This window comes from Euprymna scolopes, chromosome 3 (assembly GCF_053919585.1).
Source record: "Euprymna scolopes isolate OS-2025 chromosome 3, ASM5391958v1, whole genome shotgun sequence".
NCBI lineage: Eukaryota > Metazoa > Mollusca > Cephalopoda > Sepiida > Sepiolidae > Euprymna > Euprymna scolopes.
The window spans coordinates 53,272,800-53,292,783 of record NC_136484.1 but is presented as its reverse complement, the minus strand read 5'-3'; the positions used below and the strand labels follow the sequence as shown (position 1 = coordinate 53,292,783).

The 19,984-nt window shown below is 36.2% G+C and overlaps 1 protein-coding gene across 1 annotated transcript in view; it reads right to left on the bottom strand.

Moving 5' to 3' along the window:
* LOC145255348 (synaptojanin-1-like) overlaps window positions 1–19,984 on the bottom strand; it is a 229,033-nt gene that overhangs the window by 28,574 nt on the left and 180,475 nt on the right. Inside the window, exons 18-19 of the mRNA XM_080113945.1 lie at window positions 16,757–16,960; window positions 9,793–9,871 (exon numbers count right to left, since the gene is read on the bottom strand). Coding sequence (XP_079970071.1) covers window positions 9,793–9,871; window positions 16,757–16,960 — 283 coding nt within the window. The remainder of the gene's footprint in view (window positions 1–9,792; window positions 9,872–16,756; window positions 16,961–19,984) is intronic.

Here is a 19,984-nt window from a genome sequence, read left to right as displayed (position 1 = left end):
TTACCAAAATACCTCAATCACTCTGTGGATCCTAATCTAACTAATAACCCCAGCGTTCAATGTAAAATTTAACTATGTACAATTTGTATATTCATTTCTGTATGTTGTGTGTGCATTTTTTTTTTTTTTTTTTTTTTTTTGGTGTGTGTGTGTATGTGTGAGAAAATAAAGTTCGATTTCATTAGAAAGAGTTCTTGAATTAATTGGCATAAAATGTTCGTGGAGTGGGAAAAAACTAATGAAAATGTTCATTTCAAAAATAAGGAAAATCTACTAATGTGTTGTTAGTAAGACCCCCCCTGTACTATTCTATGTGGCTAGATCCCCCACTGTTTTCCGGGGAACCGAAAACAAGCAGAGCATCCCTAATGGGGTTTGGGGAAGTCGCCTTAATGGAGGTGGGAGAAAATAAAGCAACGGATGGAGGGGGTAGGAAGGTGACCTCTGAGTAGGGGGATGATCGGGGGCATCAGAAAATAAAGATGAGGAGCAGGGGGGGGTTGGGCAGACTCAGAGGTTCTCTAATACCAAAAAATAAAATCAGGAACAGGATCTCATTTGTACCACCAGTCAAGAGTTACTTTACTGAACTTATAATGCTAACCTAGGCGGGATGGGTTCCGTAGGACCCAGCACCGCCCATGCCATGCCTAAGGAGGGAACACGTATTGAAACTTGGCTCCTCGACGGATGCACAAACTAGTGCTGTGCACCCACCTCTTGTCAAATTCCACTCTAGGCAACCTCTTCCAATCGCATCTGATCTTTACTTTAAGCAAATGTTTAAAGTAAACGATCAGATCCCGATCAGGAACAGATGTCCCTTCGTGGACCAACTTGAGGCGCGCGATCCAAATGGTCATGCGCGCTACTGCTAGGATCGCCAGGAAAACCAAACTTTCCTCCCTGGGGAACGGCGGCTCCATGTTGTACACAAAAGTTCCTACGTCGAGATCGAGCAGACACTCGGCAACGATGCGAGCTGTTACCCCCTCGACGTACCTTAATAGGGGCTGTATCCGGCTGCAACTAAAAAATGCGTGCTCGATTGTTTCGGGCTCGCGTTCGTCACAGCACGGACAGAAGCGGCTGGTATGTTCTTTATACCGGAAAAGTACGTCGAAGAGGGGCAGCGCATTTCGGACCAGTCGCCAAGTCAGGGAGAATTCCGAGTTATTCAGAATCTCCCGTCCCGGCGCCCAACGCCATTGAGAACGGACAACCTCCATCGACCATCCCATCCGCCTACAAAGTGGATCCTTCGCGGTCCCCTCCACTAAATCCCGATACAGTTTCTTCCTTGGCTGATCGAGGACATTGGTCCCCGGCAAAGCTCTAAGAGCGGTTCGGCATTCGGAGAAGAACTTGGACTCCCCCTTCGGTCTACGACGACCTTCTACCGAAGGGTTGGGTTTGAGGTTGGGAAACGAGTTCTCAACCACAGGGACCCAAGGAGCGTCTCCTTCAAGCGAACGACCCAGGAAAGCCAATCTCTCGGCGTTTCTATGACACAAGAGACTGGGCTGACCCAGGCCTCCCTCGCTCGGATTTTGAACACAGACCTCTCTGCAGACATAATGCTTACCCTCGTTCCACAAAAGTGAATCGAGGCGCCCTTGTAAGCGGGTTAGTCGTTCTGCAGGGAGAGGAAGTACAGACAAACGGTAAAGGATGAGCGGAAAGACGTATGTAGCACACGCCTCCGCCCGACCCTTCAAGGACAATTTCCTTCCAATCCAAGTCTTTACTGACGATTTGACCTTAGACTGTACTTCCGACCAATTCTTTTCCAGCTGAAGTCCCGGTCCAAACCAGACACCGAGAATGCGGACCGGTCCATCGGTCCAGCTGAAAATACCTGGAAGCGAGTTTACCCCGGTCCAGGCCCCCAACCGCAGGCCAACAGACTTGCTACAGTTGAAGATGGCCCCTGTTACTTCTTCGTATCGAGCGAGCGCCTCGACCACCGCTTGAACGTCCGTGAGGCAAGACACGAACACGGTGACGTCATCGGCGAACGCGGAAACCCTGGCTCGTGTGCCTCCAGGGAGAGCTATTCCGCGCAGGACTGGTGTAGCCGCCTCGTCCCTTAACTTGCGAAGGAGGGGTTCCAACGCCAGGACATACAACAGAGGCGACAGCGGACAACCCTGTCGCACCGACCGAGAGACAGCGAATGACTCCGACAGCTTACCGTTGATCTGCACCGCTACCGTCGGCCTGTCATACAGAACAAAGATCCACTTGCGGAAGTCCAGATTAAATCCGGCGGCCTCTAGCACAGATCCTAGGAACCGATGGTCGACCCTATCGAATGCCTTGGACTGATCCAAACTGATCAGCGCGGCTTCGGCGTCGTCTTCTGTCCCCTCTATGATCGAGCGTATCAAGTGCAAATTGTCTTGAATCGATCTCCCCTTCACAGCATAAGTCTGGTCCGGTTCGATCAAGTCAGTGATGACAACCTGCAAGCGATTCGCAAGAATCTTTGCCAAAATCTTTAACTCTGTGTTTAGCAGAGTCAAGGGCCTAAAATCATCAAAGTTTTCCCTCCCACCATGCCGTTGACCTTTCCTCAGCAATGTGATCACACCCTTGGTCACCTGTCCAGGGATGGAACCCTGGGCAAACCAATGGTTGAACATATCCTTCAGAATAGGGACCAACATGGGCGACAGCCTCAAGTAAAACTCGTAGGGTAAACCATCAAGCCCCGGGGATTTGTTATAGCCGACCTGCTTCAACGCAGTAATGACCTCATGTTCAGTAATAAGACCATCACAGCTAGCCGCCCGAGCCGCCGTGAGGCGGGGCGAGTCAGCCAAATAGCTGCCAAACTCATCAACCCTGAGTCCGGGTAGTTGGGTGAAGCGCACCGATAGATGCTCCCGAAACCCCTCGCAGATCTCCCGAGTCGATACTAAGGGCTGTCCTTCCAGGTTATGTACTTTACGAATGTACCCATCCGAACCGCGCCTTAAAGCAGCCTTACGCTCAACAGCGTCAACATTCACAGCCTCGTTAGAAACTTTCTTTAACCTAGCCCTAACTACTTGACCTTCATACCGCTCGCTAGCCAAGCGGTTAAGATCTTGTTTAGCTAGTGCTAACTCTAGGGGGTCCCCCCCCCTCCACCGCCCGGGTCAGCTTATCCTCTAAACGCTTCTTTGCCTTAGCCTTATCCATCGCGAGGCGTTGGCTATACTGGACAGAGAAGCGCCTAATTTTGGCCTTGAGACTAACCCACCACTTACTCCCTGTAACCGCCCCCACTAAAGCCCGCTGAATTAGCTCAGTGACCTTCAACCGGTAGTCCTCCAGCTCCAACAAGGTGCTGTTGAACTTCCAGTATCCGGCCAGTTTAGGCCTAGCACTTAAGCTCAAACGGGCCATAACAAGTTTATGGTCCGAGTGTCCTAGCAAGTGGAACGTGGGGCAAGATAGGAAGTCTACATCGCCTCTTCTAACTAACATCCGATCCAAGTAAGTGCTTGGATGGGAAGGCACTACAGGATGCCACGTCCACATCTCCCGCCCCGGATGATCCAGACGAAATCTGTCGACGAGATCGCACGAGGCCATCAGGTCAGACAGACTGCTGTCACACCACGCCGACCCGCTAGTCCCCCCGACCTTATCTATTTTGGGATCAAGGATTGCATTCCAATCCCCCATTAAAACTAACCGTTCCGGATCCACTAAGAAGCCCTCCAACCGTCGAAAAAAGGTTGCCCTCTCTACAGCAGCATTGGGAGCATAAACAGCAACAATCCGAAAAACACTACAATTAACAGCAACATCAACAACAAGCGCCCGCCCGTCCTCGCCTGCGTGAACAACATTCACCGACGCTGACAGGGTGCGACTCACTAGCAAGGAGATTCCACGACTATAGGTATTGCCATATGCTGAGTAGACATCGTAATCGTTTACCAGCACCTGACAATCCGCGTCACAAACAAAGTGGGTCTCCTGGATAGCGGCAATATCTACCTTGAGGGACACCAAGTCTCTCACAACGCGCGAGGCCTTGCTTCGACACCTGATGCCCCTCACATTCAATGTAGCCAAGTTCAAAGACATGATCACTTACCTCAAGCACTGTCACAGACGGGTCTGAAATCCTGGGCAGTGAGGACATGGCAGGCCTGGCCAAGGCTGCCGGTAAGTAAATCCGATGAAGGTGATGCATCCTTGGCCACGCCCCCCACGTCCAGGGGGAAGGTTAGTTTGAGTGCCCTGTATAGCGATGGGTGTACATACATGGGGATTCTACCCTCACATTTAAAGAAAATGTTGGTCAGTGAAGGATGGTCCCTATCCACCAGCTGCTGGCCTGGGATCGCATTCTTCGCTGCCCTAATCATTGCCCACATTCCTCCAGTCCTAGCGTCCTTGTTGACCCTAACGAAAGTGGTCAACAAGGGAGCGTCCTTGAATTTAGTGGGGTCTGTTACTAGGTCTCCACCGACTTTTTCAAAGTTTTTAAGTTTATTGTACCGGACCTTCTGTTGTCCTTTAAGGTCCGGAGCCGGTTGGAGAGGGTCTGTTTCACAAATCCTGCTTCCTGGCAGGAAGGGGAGCTTTTTGGTCCGTTCAGTGCGGACTTTGGGAGTGGGGGAGGGGATCTCTTTTGGTTGATGGGGAGGCTGAGCGCTTGGGGAGGGGGTAGCCTGCTCGTTTTCTTCTTTTTGGCTCCTGTCACGGGATGAGGGGCGGGAAGAGTTTCTTGGGGCCTTTATAGGAGAGGGGGAAGGTTGTTCAGGTTGCTGGGGTGTTGGGATCACAGGGGGCTCATCCTGTGTTATTGTTGCGAGGGAGTCCTTCTCAGTCTCAGTGGGGGTAGGAGGGTTTGCACGTGTCTTGCGGCTTTTCCTCCTCCTGGCCCTCCTGATCTCTGTTGCGCTCAGGGCCATAGAGACTGTTGTTGTCTCTTCCTCTGCCTCTGACGCGGCCTCCTCCTCAGATTCTGGTAGTTTCCTCTTGTTTGAGGAGGAGGGTGTCTGTGTGTCCATTTTCTCTGTCTCGCTCTTCGGTTGTTCTTGGTCTTGGGTGACTGTCTGCAAGGATGGCTGTTTGTTGATCTTGCCTTTCTTTACGACCGTCACCCAGCCTGTCGGTGCCTCTGGAGGATTTGCGGCCGGCGCGGGATCCGCGGCTTGATTTGTTGTCACGCTTGTTCCCGCCGCTTTTGTGGGCTTCTTCCCTCCATTCCTCTTTGGACAGTCCTTCGCCATATGCCCTTGTTGTGTGCACAGCCAGCAATGAGGCCTCCTCCCTTCCACTATAAGGGAGAGTGTCCACTCTCCGAACTTGAGTGTGGCTGGGATGGCGTAGAATCCAGCCTTGTCCAGGACCATCTGTACTTTGTAGTCCCCGGTCATGATGTTTCTTAATCCGCGGACCGGGGTGACTTCCTCTACGTCTCCATACTGGCTTAGGATAGCCCCCAGTTGTTTGGCCTCCATATAGCAGGGGACGTTTAGAGCAGAAACATTTGCTCTCCTCTTGTTCATATAGATGGGTTGGAGCTTTATGTTCCTGCTCTGATGGCAGGTCCTGGACAGCCTGACTGCGTCTTCGGAGGTGGGGAGCAGAACATCCCACTGTGCGTAACTCCTTCTACAGATGTAGTTGGCGGGAATGTTCTGCTCCAGCAACACGTTCATCATGGTGTCCTTGTTGACGCCCGTCAGACCCCTTGTCTTGGTGTCTGAAGTTATCAGCGAGAGCACTCTTTTCTCCAGAACTTCCACTTGACCCGGGAGGGGTTGGATGTTGTTCCCCTGGGTATACTCCTTGTAAGTTGAGTCGAAGAGTGCTCTGTAGTCTTCGGGCGTCAACTTCCCTTGCTGCTCTTTGGGGCCCCATGCCGGTCCTCCATCCTGGTGGGTGTCAGCTGGACTCGGGTTGGGGGGCATAGCTGGTGTTGTGGGGCTCTCCATTGTTATGGGCATTTTTGGTTTCGGAACGGGGCCGTTACCAGGCAAAGTAGGCCATTGTGTCTTTGGCGTTGTTTCGTCCTGGCTTGGTTTGCTCTCCGGGCCGCTCCCCTTTCTTATTTTCTTCCTTTGCTGGGTGGCTGTCCCCTTGGGGGATGGAGGTGTCTCCCCTTCTGGTGCCGTGTTCCCAGCTGGAGCCTTGGTGGGTACTGTCAAGGGTGTCTCTCCTTCCAGCTTGCTTTTGTTACCACTGGCCAGAGAGTCACCCCTTTTCCGTATTTGGTCCTCTTGGGGAGTGTTGGGGGGCCAATCACTGTCTTCCCCGCCGAATAGTGAGCAGATGGAGGCTATTACGTCTTCATCCAGCGCCTCGGTTTGGTCCGCGGTGCTGATTTCCTCCTTTTCTGTTGGGGAGTCGCCCTTTGGGGGAGCGGGGGATGGGTTCCCCGGTCTTCCTCCCTTGGTTCTGCCGTCCTGGGGTGCAGCTGATTGGCTGGGTTCTGCACTTTCCCCAGCTAGTGACTTAACGGCAGCTTTTTCCGCTGGGTTGCCCTCGTGGGGAGCGGTTGCAGGTGCTTTTTGGGGGGTCGCCGCGGGCTGCGGCCCTACCCTCCCGCTTTCTTCCAAGGTCGCCGCGCGCGGGGGCCCTACCTTGTTTCCTGGCGCCGTCTCGCCGGGAGATGCATCAGCTCCCTCACATAGGGAGTCGTTCGCAGTTGAGATGCTGCGCATTTGGGGTGACGTACCCCTCCTGCCTGGCATCGTGGCGGTTGCACTGGCCGCTGGCGCGGACCAAAGTGTAGTGGGGGAAAAGAAAACCCAGGGGAATGGAGGGGGAGGAGGGGGAGGAGCGGACTTTGAAGAAATTAGAGTTTTTGACTTCCCCTCACGGGGATGTCGGGTTAGCAGCTCAGATCCCCCCGCGAGGGGGGAGAGCGGAGAAGAAAGACGCAGTGGGTGCTAGCGGGTCAGAGTGCCGCGTCGCAATTAAGAGAGAGAGGGGATAGGCATCCCTGCCCACAGAGGGGAGCAGAAACGAAGCACCCGCCCTACCCCACGTCACCCTACCCACTAACTTACCCCAACGGAAGCGAGAAAGAGAACCCTGTCTGCTCGATCCACTGGGAGAGCAGCGAAGATAGACAAAGTTTGGGCCTGGCAGGTCAGAGTGCTGCTCAGGCAATTAAGTGTTGAGAAATTAGACCATCCCAGTCTCGAGAAGTGAGACCGAAACGAAGAAAAAACAACATGCAAAAACAACAAATGAAAAAAGAAGGTCTCAACTACCAGCGATAGTGGTGTTGGTCCCGAGATTCCAGTCTCCGGTTTCCGGGTCCAAGCTCCCACAAATGTGGAGTCGGTCCTCTAGGTCCTGACTCCCCAAAGGAGGGGGTCGGTCCTTGCTAACAAAAGTTAGTAAGAAAAAACACCTTAACCTAGCCCGAAAGCCCGGTGGTGGGTCAAGTTTAGTAACTGAGAGAACAGATACTACACTTTGATCTTGTTTATATATTTTATTGAGAAAGAAAAAATTGAACATAAAAAACGTACAAAAAATTCAATTCAACAAAATTAGGCACAAGGCCCTACAAGAAATTGGGAGGGGGAGGGTACAGGGTCTTTTTGACTACGTAACAGATGAGACTTTGAAGTCTTACTCTTGACTGGCAACATTTACCAAAATACCTCAATCACTCTGTGGATCCTAATCTAACTAATAACCCCAGCGTTCAATGTAAAATTTAACTATGTACAATTTGTATATTCATTTCTGTATGTTGTGTGTGCATTTTTTTTTTTTTTTTTTTTTTTTTTACACTTTGATCTTGACCCAAAGGCCATTGACAGTATTGTTATCCACACACACACACACACACACACACACACACACACACCGATTACATTACAGAAATAGTTGCATATGAAACGTCTGTGTGCAGGCAGGTAATATATGAAGTTATTGAAATAAACTTTTTTTTCATGGAAATCGCTCTAGTCAAGGCATGAAGCTATTTACTGTAAGGAACTAAAAAACAAAAACATACTACTTCAGTGTAAAAAATAAAAAATAAAAGTAAAAAACCATAAGTGCTAGGACAGATTCAGATCCAGAAAACAATAATTCTTTCCGCTTAGTCAGAAACATCGTTGATGGGATGTGAAGACTAAAGGGCAAATAAGTTTATTTAAATAATTTTTTATGTTTGTTGTTTGTGATAAATTTGAAAGTAGATGTGGTTTAAAAAAAATTAAATGTAATACATTCGCAATTATAAAATCCAAAACAAAGGCATAAGTCAATACCCAAAACAAAACATTATTACTAATAATCAAATGTTATTGCAGTACAATAAGTTCTTTTTAAATACTAATAATGGTACACAAATCAAAGTAGTAACAAAAACGTAATAAATCCATAAAAAGTCCCAGTAAAAAAATCGGAAAGTTGCAATGATTACAAAGATAAATAGGAATTTTTAGTTGGGATTTTCTTTTATAATTTGATCCCACAATGCAATTTGATATGTATAAGCATGTCTATAAAAGTCAGGCGGGAAATTTGTAATCATTCATATAATTACCAAAGTTTATAGTATGTACTTTTCTTCCAAGTACCAAACAAACCGTTTTGTTTCTGAATGATTTTTCCAACTACACAACATAAAGACAAAAAAAGATGGCTATTTTTATTCACAGTTGGACAGGGTGGGACATGAATATTCTGAATGGATACAAAATCAAAAAACAAAAAAAACTGTATGAAAAACAAATCTGCTCATATTTATAAAAAGTATATAAAATAGTTTTCTTTGAATAAGTATTTAAAATTATATCTAAAAAATGATGGCTTAGGTTATCCATGTTTATCATTATCATTTAATTCAGCATCTGTTTCAGATGTTGGTATGTGTTGGATGGCTTTTAGAAATCGACTTCAAAACTAATCTATCTTGGGCCAGGTCTTGATCCTATTACCTTAACTGTTGTACATCTATTAACTCAAGAACACCCACTCTTTCTTTTAATGTTGCCAAAAAACAATGAAGTTTCCTTCTCAAGAGTTTGATGATGATGCCTGAAAACCTGTAAGTATCTTCAAAGAAAAAGTCGCAAGGGTTTACATCTAGTGATATTGTCGGTCACCCTATGTTACCTCTTAAAGAGATCAAATAGCCAGGAAACATCTTCATCAACACTCCATAATTATCGAGAGAAGAATTGTTATAAAAAGTGAAGAATAAAATGAAAATGCTTGTATTATTTGGATTATTCAGACAATGGTTCCCATCTTGAGTGTTGTTTCGGAGTGTGGACAATATTAAGAACACAACTGCAAATTACTTAAGACTTCTACTTTTCCATGACTGCCAGAATGAGAGCATACTATCCCTGCATAATGAACAAAGTTTTTGTTTGGAATTTCATGCAGATTTCTCTTTGACAGAAGAAGCCTAAGTTCGACAAGATACACCTGAAGAAGGTCAGAAATTACATCGGCTGAAATGTCGTAAGAATAACACTCAAGATGAGAATAGTAGTCCAAATAATACAAATTATTAATCCTTATCTAAAAAATTCAGAAATATAAAATGAAAATGATAGAGCCTAACCTAACGATTGACATCTACATCACATTACTACCACCATTAGAGTTAGCATATTGCCCTAACCCAAATGTGGGATATATTTATGCCACATCATATGTGGAGCAGCAGAAGTATATGAAAAACAAAAAGGAGAATCATTACATTGCTGACTGATATCATCTAAAACGGATTTTTTTTTCACTGTATTATTGATGCAGTTAAAGAATTTTTTAACATCCTGAATGAAAATGTTGCTAACTCACTTTCACTTGTTCTTCTTTAATCGCTTCCAATGAACTTTGACCATGCTTGTAAATAAGCCACATGTCTTCATCGACAAATCTGTAAAATTAACATTTCAAAAGTTATGAAATGGAAACCCTTTATAAAATATAAATATTTAAAAAACAGCAAAAAATGCAGCACAAAAAATAGTATAAATGACTTGGGATGACAATCATAACAAAATATAATGAAATTTATATTAGGACAATGAACAAAGATAAATAAAAAGTGGGCTCATTTAAATTGATATTAGGATAATAAATAGAAATAAATTAAAACTGGGTTCATTTAAATTGATATTAGGATAATAAATAGAAATAAATAAAAAAATGGGTTCATTTAAATTGATATTAGGATAATAAATAGAAATAAATAAAAACTAGGTTCATTTAAATTGATATTAGGATAATAAATAGAAATAAATAAAAACTGGGTTCATTTAAATTGATATTAGGATAATAAATAGAAATAAATAAAAACTGGGTTCATTTAAATTGATATTAGGATAATAAATAGAAATAAATAAAAACTGGGCTCATTTAAATTGATATTAGGATAATAAATAGAAATAAATACAAACTGGGTTCATTTAAATTGATATTAGGATAATAAATAGAAATAAATAAAAAGTGGGTTCATTTAAATTGATATTAGGATAATAAATAGAAATAAATAAAAAGTGGGCTCATTTAAATTGATATTAGGATAATAAATAGAAATAAATAAAAAGTGGGCTCATTTAAATTGATATTAGGATAATAAATAGAAATAAATTAAAACTGGGCTCATTTAAATTGATATTAGGATAATAAATAGAAATAAATAAAAAGTGGGCTCATGTAAATTGATATTAGGATAATAAATAGAAATAAATAAAAAGTGGGCTCATTTAAATTGATATTAGGATAATAAATAGAAATAAATAAAAAGTGGGCTCATTTAAATTGATATTAGGATAATAAATAGAAATAAATAAAAACTGGGTTAATTTAAATTGATATTAGGATAATAAATAGAAATAAATAAAAAGTGGGTTCATTTAAATTGATATTAGGATAATAAATAGAAATAAATAAAAAGTGGGCTCATTTAAATTGATATTAGGATAATAAATAGAAATAAATAAAAACTGGGTTCATTTAAATTGATATTAGGATAATAAATAGAAATAAATAAAAACTGGGCTCATTTAAATTGATATTAGGATAATAAATAGAAATAAATAAAAACTGGGTTCATTTAAATTGATATTAGGATAATAAACAGAAATAAATAAAAAGTGGGCTCATTTAAATTGATATTAGGATAATAAATATAAATAAATAAAAACTGGGTTCATTTAAATTGATATTAGGATAATAAATAGAAATAAATAAAAACTGGGCTCATTTAAATTGATATTAGGATAATAAATAGAAATAAATAAAAACTGGGTTCATTTAAATTGATATTAGGATAATAAATAGAAATAAATATAAAGTGGGTTCATTTAAATTGATATTAGGATAATAAATAGAAATAAATTAAAACTGGGTTCATTTAAATTGATATTAGGATAATAAATAGAAATAAATAAAAACTGGGCTCATTTAAATTGATATTAGGATAATAAATAGAAATAAATAAAAAGTGGGCTCATTTAAATTGATATTAGGATAATAAATAGAAATAAATAAAAACTGGGCTCATTTAAATTGATATTAGGATAATAAATAGAAATAAATAAAAAGTGGGCTCATTTAAATTGATATTAGGATAATAAATAGAAATAAATAAAAAGTGGGCTCATTTAAATTGATATTAGGATAATAAATAGAAATAAATAAAAACTGGGTTCATTTAAATTGATATTAGGATAATAAATAGAAATAAATAAAAACTGGGCTCATTTAAATTGATATTAGGATAATAAATAGAAATAAATAAAAACTGGGTTCATTTAAATTGATATTAGGATAATAGAAATAAATAAAAAGTGGGTTCATTTAAATTGATATTAGGATAATAAATAGAAATAAATAAAAACTGGGCTCATTTAAATTGATATTAGGATAATAAATAGAAATAAATAAAAAGTGGGCTCATTTAAATTGATATTAGGATAATAAAGAGAAATAAATAAAAAGTGAGCTCATTTAAATTGATATTAGGATAATAAACAGAAATAAATAAAAAGTGGGTTCATTTAAATTGATATTAGGATAATAAATAGAAATAAATAAAAACTGGGTTCATTTAAATTGATATTAGGATAATAAATAGAAATAAATAAAAAGTGGGCTCATTTAAATTGATATTAGGATAATAAATAGAAATAAATAAAAACTGGGCTCATTTAAATTGATATAAGGATAATAAATAGAAATAAATAAAAAGTGGGCTCATTTAAATTGATATTAGGATAATAAATAGAAATAAATAAAAAGTGGGCTCATTTAAATTGATATTAGGATAATAAATAGAAATAAATAAAAAGTGGGCTCATTTAAATTGATATTAGGATAATAAATAGAAATAAATAAAAAGTGGGCTCATTTAAATTGATATTAGGATAATAAATAGAAATAAATAAAAAGTGGGCTCATTTAAATTGATATTAGGATAATAAATAGAAATAAATAAAAAGTGGGCTAATTTAAATTGATATTAGGATAATAAACAGAAATAAATAAAAAGTGGGCTCATTTAAATTGATATTAGGATAATAAATAGAAATAAATAAAAACTGGGCTCATTTAAATTGATATTAGGATAATAAATAGAAATAAATAAAAAGTGGGCTCATTTAAATTGATATTAGGATAATAAATAGAAATAAATAAAAAGTGGTCTCATTTAAATTGATATTAGGATAATAAATAGAAATAAATAAAAAGTGGGCTCATTTAAATTGATATTAGGATAATAAATAGAAATAAATAAAAACTGGGTTAATTTAAATTGATATTAGGATAATAAATAGAAATAAATAAAAAGTGGGTTCATTTAAATTGATATTAGGATAAAAAATAGAAATAAATAAAAAGTGGGCTCATTTAAATTGATATTAGGATAATAAATAGAAATAAATAAAAAGTGGGTTCATTTAAATTGATATTAGGATAATAAACAGAAATAAATAAAAAGTGGGCTCATTTAAATTGATATTAGGATAATAAATAGAAATAAATAAAAACTGGGTTCATTTAAATTGATATTAGGATAATAAATAGAAATAAATAAAAAGTGGGCTCATTTAAATTGATATTAGGATAATAAATAGAAATAAATAAAAAGTGGGCTCATTTAAATTGATATTAGGATAATAAATAGAAATAAATAAAAAGTGGGCTCATTTAAATTGATATTAGGATAATAAATAGAAATAAATAAAAAGTGGGCTCATTTAAATTGATATTAGGATAATAAATAGAAATAAATAAAAAGTGGGCTCATTTAAATTGATATTAGGATAATAAATAGAAATAAATAAAAAGTGGGCTCATTTAAATTGATATTAGGATAATAAATAGAAATAAATAAAAAGTGGGCTAATTTAAATTGATATTAGGATAATAAACAGAAATAAATAAAAAGTGGGCTCATTTAAATTGATATTAGGATAATAAATAGAAATAAATAAAAACTGGGTTAATTTAAATTGATATTAGGATAATAAATAGAAATAAATAAAAAGTGGGTTCATTTAAATTGATATTAGGATAATAAATAGAAATAAATAAAAAGTGGGCTCATTTAAATTGATATTAGGATAATAAATAGAAATAAATAAAAACTGGGTTCATTTAAATTGATATTAGGATAATAAACAGAAATAAATAAAAAGTGGGCTCATTTAAATTGATATTAGGATAATAAATAGAAATAAATAAAAACTGGGTTCATTTAAATTGATATTAGGATAATAAATAGAAATAAATAAAAACTGGGCTCATTTAAATTGATATTAGGATAATAAATAGAAATAAATAAAAACTGGGTTCATTTAAATTGATATTAGGATAATAAACAGAAATAAATAAAAAGTGGGCTCATTTAAATTGATATTAGGATAATAAATATAAATAAATAAAAACTGGGTTCATTTAAATTGATATTAGGATAATAAATAGAAATAAATAAAAACTGGGCTCATTTAAATTGATATTAGGATAATAAATAGAAATAAATACAAACTGGGTTCATTTAAATTGATATTAGGATAATAAATAGAAATAAATAAAAAGTGGGTTCATTTAAATTGATATTAGGATAATAAATAGAAATAAATTAAAACTGGGTTCATTTAAATTGATATTAGGATAATAAATAGAAATAAATAAAAACTGGGCTCATTTAAATTGATATTAGGATAATAAATAGAAATAAATAAAAAGTGGGCTCATTTAAATTGATATTAGGATAATAAATAGAAATAAATAAAAACTGGGCTCATTTAAATTGATATTAGGATAATAAATAGAAATAAATAAAAAGTGGGCTCATTTAAATTGATATTAGGATAATAAATAGAAATAAATAAAAACTGGGCGCATTTAAATTGATATTAGGATAATAAATAGAAATAAATAAAAACTGGGCTCATTTAAATTGATATTAGGATAATAAATAGAAATAAATAAAAAGTGGGCTCATTTAAATTGATATTAGGATAATAAATAGAAATAAATAAAAACTGGGCTCATTTAAATTGATATTAGGATAATAAATAGAAATAAATAAAAACTGGGTTCATTTAAATTGATATTAGGATAATAGAAATAAATAAAAAGTGGGTTCATTTAAATTGATATTAGGATAATAAATAGAAATAAATAAAAACTGGGTTCATTTAAATTGATATTAGGATAATAAATAGAAATAAATAAAAAGTGGGCTCATTTAAATTGATATTAGGATAATAAAGAGAAATAAATAAAAAGTGGGCTCATTTAAATTGATATTAGGATAATAAACAGAAATAAATAAAAAGTGGGCTCATTTAAATTGATATTAGGATAATAAATAGAAATAAATAAAAACTGGGTTCATTTAAATTGATATTAGGATAATAAATAGAAATAAATAAAAAGTGGGCTCATTTAAATTGATATTAGGATAATAAATAGAAATAAATAAAAAGTAGGCTCATTTAAATTGATATTAGGATAATAAATAGAAATAAATAAAAAGTGGGCTCATTTAAATTGATATTAGGATAATAAATAGAAATAAATAAAAAGTGGGCTCATTTAAATTGATATTAGGATAATAAATAGAAATAAATAAAAAGTGGGCTCATTTAAATTGATATTAGGATAATACATAGAAATAAATAAAAAGTGGGCTCATTTAAATTGATATTAGGATAATAAATAGAAATAAATAAAAACTGGGTTCATTTAAATTGATATTAGGATAATAAACAGAAATAAATAAAAAGTGGGCTCATTTAAATTGATATTAGGATAATAAATAGAAATAAATAAAAACTGGGTTCATTTAAATTGATATTAGGATAATAAATAGAAATAAATAAAAAGTGGGCTCATTTAAATTGATATTAGGATAATAAATAGAAATAAATAAAAAGTGGGCTCATTTAAATTGATATTAGGATAATAAATAGAAATAAATAAAAAGTGGGCTCATTTAAATTGATATTAGGATAATAAATAGAAATAAATAAAAAGTGGGCTCATTTAAATTGATATTAGGATAATAAACAGAAATAAATAAAAAGTGGGCTCATTTAAATTGATATTAGGATAATAAATAGAAATAAATAAAAACTGGGCTCATTTAAATTGATATTAGGATAATAAATAGAAATAAATAAAAACTGGGCTCATTTAAATTGATATTAGGATAATAAATAGAAATAAATAAAAACTGGGTTCATTTAAATTGATATTAGGATAATAAATAGAAATAAATAAAAAGTGGAGTCATATAAATTCTAGACCAGTATCGAAGCAGTGATTGAGGCTGAAGGTGGCTACGTTGAATAGGTGTCAGCTCTACTACATATCAAGTTACCTGAATTAATTTTTTCAATAAAAGTTTTAAAATAAATATGTAGTGTTGTTTTGTTGAGGGCGACACTTTCAGCATATGAGCAGGAGGGTGTTACAACATTTTTTATATTTAATGGGGTGTATGCACCCTCAAGGTTAGGAGATTCTATTTATAAATGCTGCTGATAGGAACTGACAAATCAAGTTAATTCACGTTCAGCTATCAACCAATCAGTAACCAGAATTAACATCAGAAATGAAATCTCCTAGCATTCAAGCACATAATTTTTTCATGTCACACAGGAAGGATTTTTTGCTCTTTGGCTGCAAAATTATAAAGTCCAGAACCTGTACAAAACAGCTGCCCACTGAGAATTCTTCATCTCCAGGACTTGCATAGAATAATTATCCATCGGAAACTTTTCTGAAATTAAACATGGCTTCCAATTCAAGGGTCAGAGTTGGTTCTCTGAGGGCTCAAGGTTAGTTTGGTTTGTGTACCTTTCAGAGAGAGACAGAGATAAACCCTTGAATCTTTGGACTCTAAGTTATGGACTTATATTTTGTTTTAATCAGACTAAGAATTATCATCCGCAAATATGTCGTTCAGTAAAAGAAAATGAATTTCATTGTAAGGAAAATAAACATTGTTACTTGTTTTAAACGATAGTTGCCATTTTATTTGGAGGGAAAATTCTTCTGTTGCACCACTGATTGATATCATTCAATTGACACTAACCAGAATATTCATAAACTAAAGAATTCGATCACAGTCAAAATTATGGCAGTGCCAAAAAAGAAGCATGTCAGAGTTATTGATAATTTTGCACGTCATATCTAGGTGTGCACATATGAAGCATATCAATATAGAGCAATAAAATTAAAGACTGTTATAAAAACAATCAAGTCAAAGAATCCCCAAATTGTCCAGCATGTAGTTTCTTACCTTATTAGCAGAATGTCTCCATATTGACTGAACATCTGAACAATCTCATTAACAAGAGATTCGGTAAATGTTTGATCACCTTCCAAACTAACAATGACTGTAGCATCCGGTGGTCCTTGTTCAATAACAACATCTTCAAGCACTTTCTTCTTTTTCTCTTCATTCACTTTTTGGTAATCCAATTCAAATAATGCAATAACAGGCCTTAAAAAAATAAAAATAAATAAAAGGGTACATAAAATTAGATTAAAAATAATTTTAGCAATTTTCTCACATAATCTTAAATCATAAAGGGCTGAATTACAAAGTTAAATCAACAAACAACTAATCCTTGTACTTTTGATTTGAAAGTGTCCAGTTTTTTGGAGGATGCACTTTACCTGTGTATTCAGATTGAAAATAATTCTAGTCCTCAGTTTATGTCATCATAAAATACCAGAAAGAAATATTTCTCTTTGGTTAACATGATGACTGCAGTGTTTTTCAACTCAAATAAAAAAAAAAACTCATTCCATAGTTCTTAACAAATATTACCAATTAACACCATTTACTTTTAGTTTCTCTTCTTTCTTTCTATGGCTAAATCAAGTTGATACACTGAGTCTTATTGAAACACTGAAGCTAAGCAAAATAGACGTTGGTCAGTAGTTAGATTTGCTATTCAATGTCTCCGTTTGATTTCAAAAGACAAGGGATACCCCTTTAGAGGGCAACTGCGTGTGTAATTATGAGGCAAGGGTTGTGCAATACCCAACCACACCTCTCTAGAATCGGCACTGCTTGAGTCCAGTGGCAAGGAAAAGTCCAGGACGATTGGAAACAATGAGATAAGCAAAGAGCACATACAGCACCTAGACGTCCCAAATGGTCACCCATTTCGAGCTGACCAGGTTCAATGTTGCTTAACTTTGGTGATCCAACAGGAACCGGTGTGTCAACTTGATTGTGCAGTACTTAGATGAGTAATCACTTTAGTATTATAAATTACAAAGTTGAAATAGTGCAACAATAAATATTAATTACTGAAGTTGAAGTAGGGTAACAAAATAAGAGTATGGACTTAACATGTTGCATTAAAATCCTGTCAAAACTGTTATTTTGTTTGTATGAATCCATCTTTATTCCATCTAACTGGAAGTGTAATATGTAGCAAAGTAGATGAGACTCCTCAAAGTTCGTATAGCAACGAGACTACGAGACAGAGGACTCTAAAATAAAAGTCCTTCCCAGTACTGCTTTTAGTTGTATTCAATTTCTCCTTGCCAATATAGGTTTAAATTATATTTCTTGCATCTGTATAATACACACTCTTAGTCATTTCCTAAAGCTAACAAGTTTTAACATGAAAGTGTTAACTCAAAATAATTTTCAACCAATGGAAATCTTTCCAAGCTTCAGAAAGTAACACCTATATATGACAGTCAGTGTCAACTTAGAAATTCCTATAAGACATGTTCAAGAAAATCAGTTTTCAATAAACATCACCAGCTGCACCTGAAAGACATCAAAATGAACACTGTTTATCCCAAGCTTTAACAGGTTGGATAAGAGAAGTCGCAAAAGGAAATGACTCTAGTCTCTTAATTCACTTCCATTTATTACCATTTTAAATGTATGTCCTTCATTTTCATCCTTCAATATAACATAACTTTCATAACAAATATATATTAATTGCTGGTGTGATTCTTGGCTCTGTTCAAAGATGCTATCATCATCCAAAATTGCTGCTACCAAGACCAGGAACCATGCCACAATATCATTATAGATAAAACAACACCAACCTATTCCTATTGCTTGTTTATATGATCAAGGAATTGATTCAGCTATTGGTCAAGCCAAAGAACAATGTTTTCATGAGTAAATTCTAACTTATTGGAAATCTAGACTAGCATGCATTATATATATCTATAATATAAAGCTGAATGACTGTATGTGTGTGTCTGGTCACGAACAGGCTCCTATATGGTTGACTATTTTAAAAAACTGATTACATATAATGATAGAAGATGTATTGAGACACAGGAATGGGTATGTTTGATCTGGCAGAGCAGTGGTTCATTAAAATTGTGGGGTCTGCGTTCGCGCCTGGTCCACAAAGTATGGAAATAAAAAATTTGAAAATTAAAAAAAAAAACACATTTACAAGTGTTTTCGATATAGATGTACATAATAATACTTTGATAAGTATGTTTTCATTTAAATAGGGATGGTATAATAAAATTGTAGTGTCTGCGTTCGCACCTGGCCTTCATAGAATGGAAATAGGCACAAACTTTAATAAAGACTATTCATATCTATCTGCGTAAGTATACTTTGATAATTATGTTTCAGTTTGAAGAAATATGGTATAATAAAATTATGGGGTGTTCGTTCGCGCCTGACCTCTATAGAATGGAAATATGTCACAAAGTTTAATAAGGTTTTTTAATATAGATCCACAGAATATGATAAGTGTTTCAGTGTGAACAGGTATGGTATAATAAATTATGGGGTTTATCTATTTTATTTTTACTTTCATCATATTTTGCTTTGGTTTTGATAATCCCAAATTTGAAGCTATCTCTTTACAACCCTTCCTTTTCATAACCTATCATACTTTCATAAATCAGAGTCCATTTTCTGTAGGCTATTTTTGAACCCAGTCAACGACAGGTATTTTTGCTAGTATATATATATATATATATATATATATATATATATATATAATGATTTTTTAGCAAAAATCTCAACTTTCTGGCCAACAGTCAAATGATCTCAAATGTTTTTATCTACATTTGGCAATGAAACGTTTTCATTTTGTGTCTTCAGAAAAGGTTTAATCAATGATTTTTGATAGTTGATATAAGCAGTTGTTTGTAGATTGTACGAGGTGCTTTCAATAAGTTTTCAGACTTTTTTTGTACAGGCATTTAAAATTGTATTAGATTCTTGGAAATTCAGTATGTTCTTGCTATACATCTTATGAGATGACTGACCAGTTTTTATGATTTCAGGTTCAAATGAACAGCTACAGCAGGAATTGGAATGCACCCTACTTATACCGGATTGTCACAGTTAGGGAATTTCAAAAATGCAATCTGGACGTGAGGACACTTTATAAGAACGATATGCAATAAATTTCTGTTTGAAACTTGGAAAAAATGCCACAGAAATGTATGAAATGCTTCAGACTGCTTTTGGACATCTTGCATTGGTTATTCACTAAGCTCAAGGAAAACCTGAGAGGCT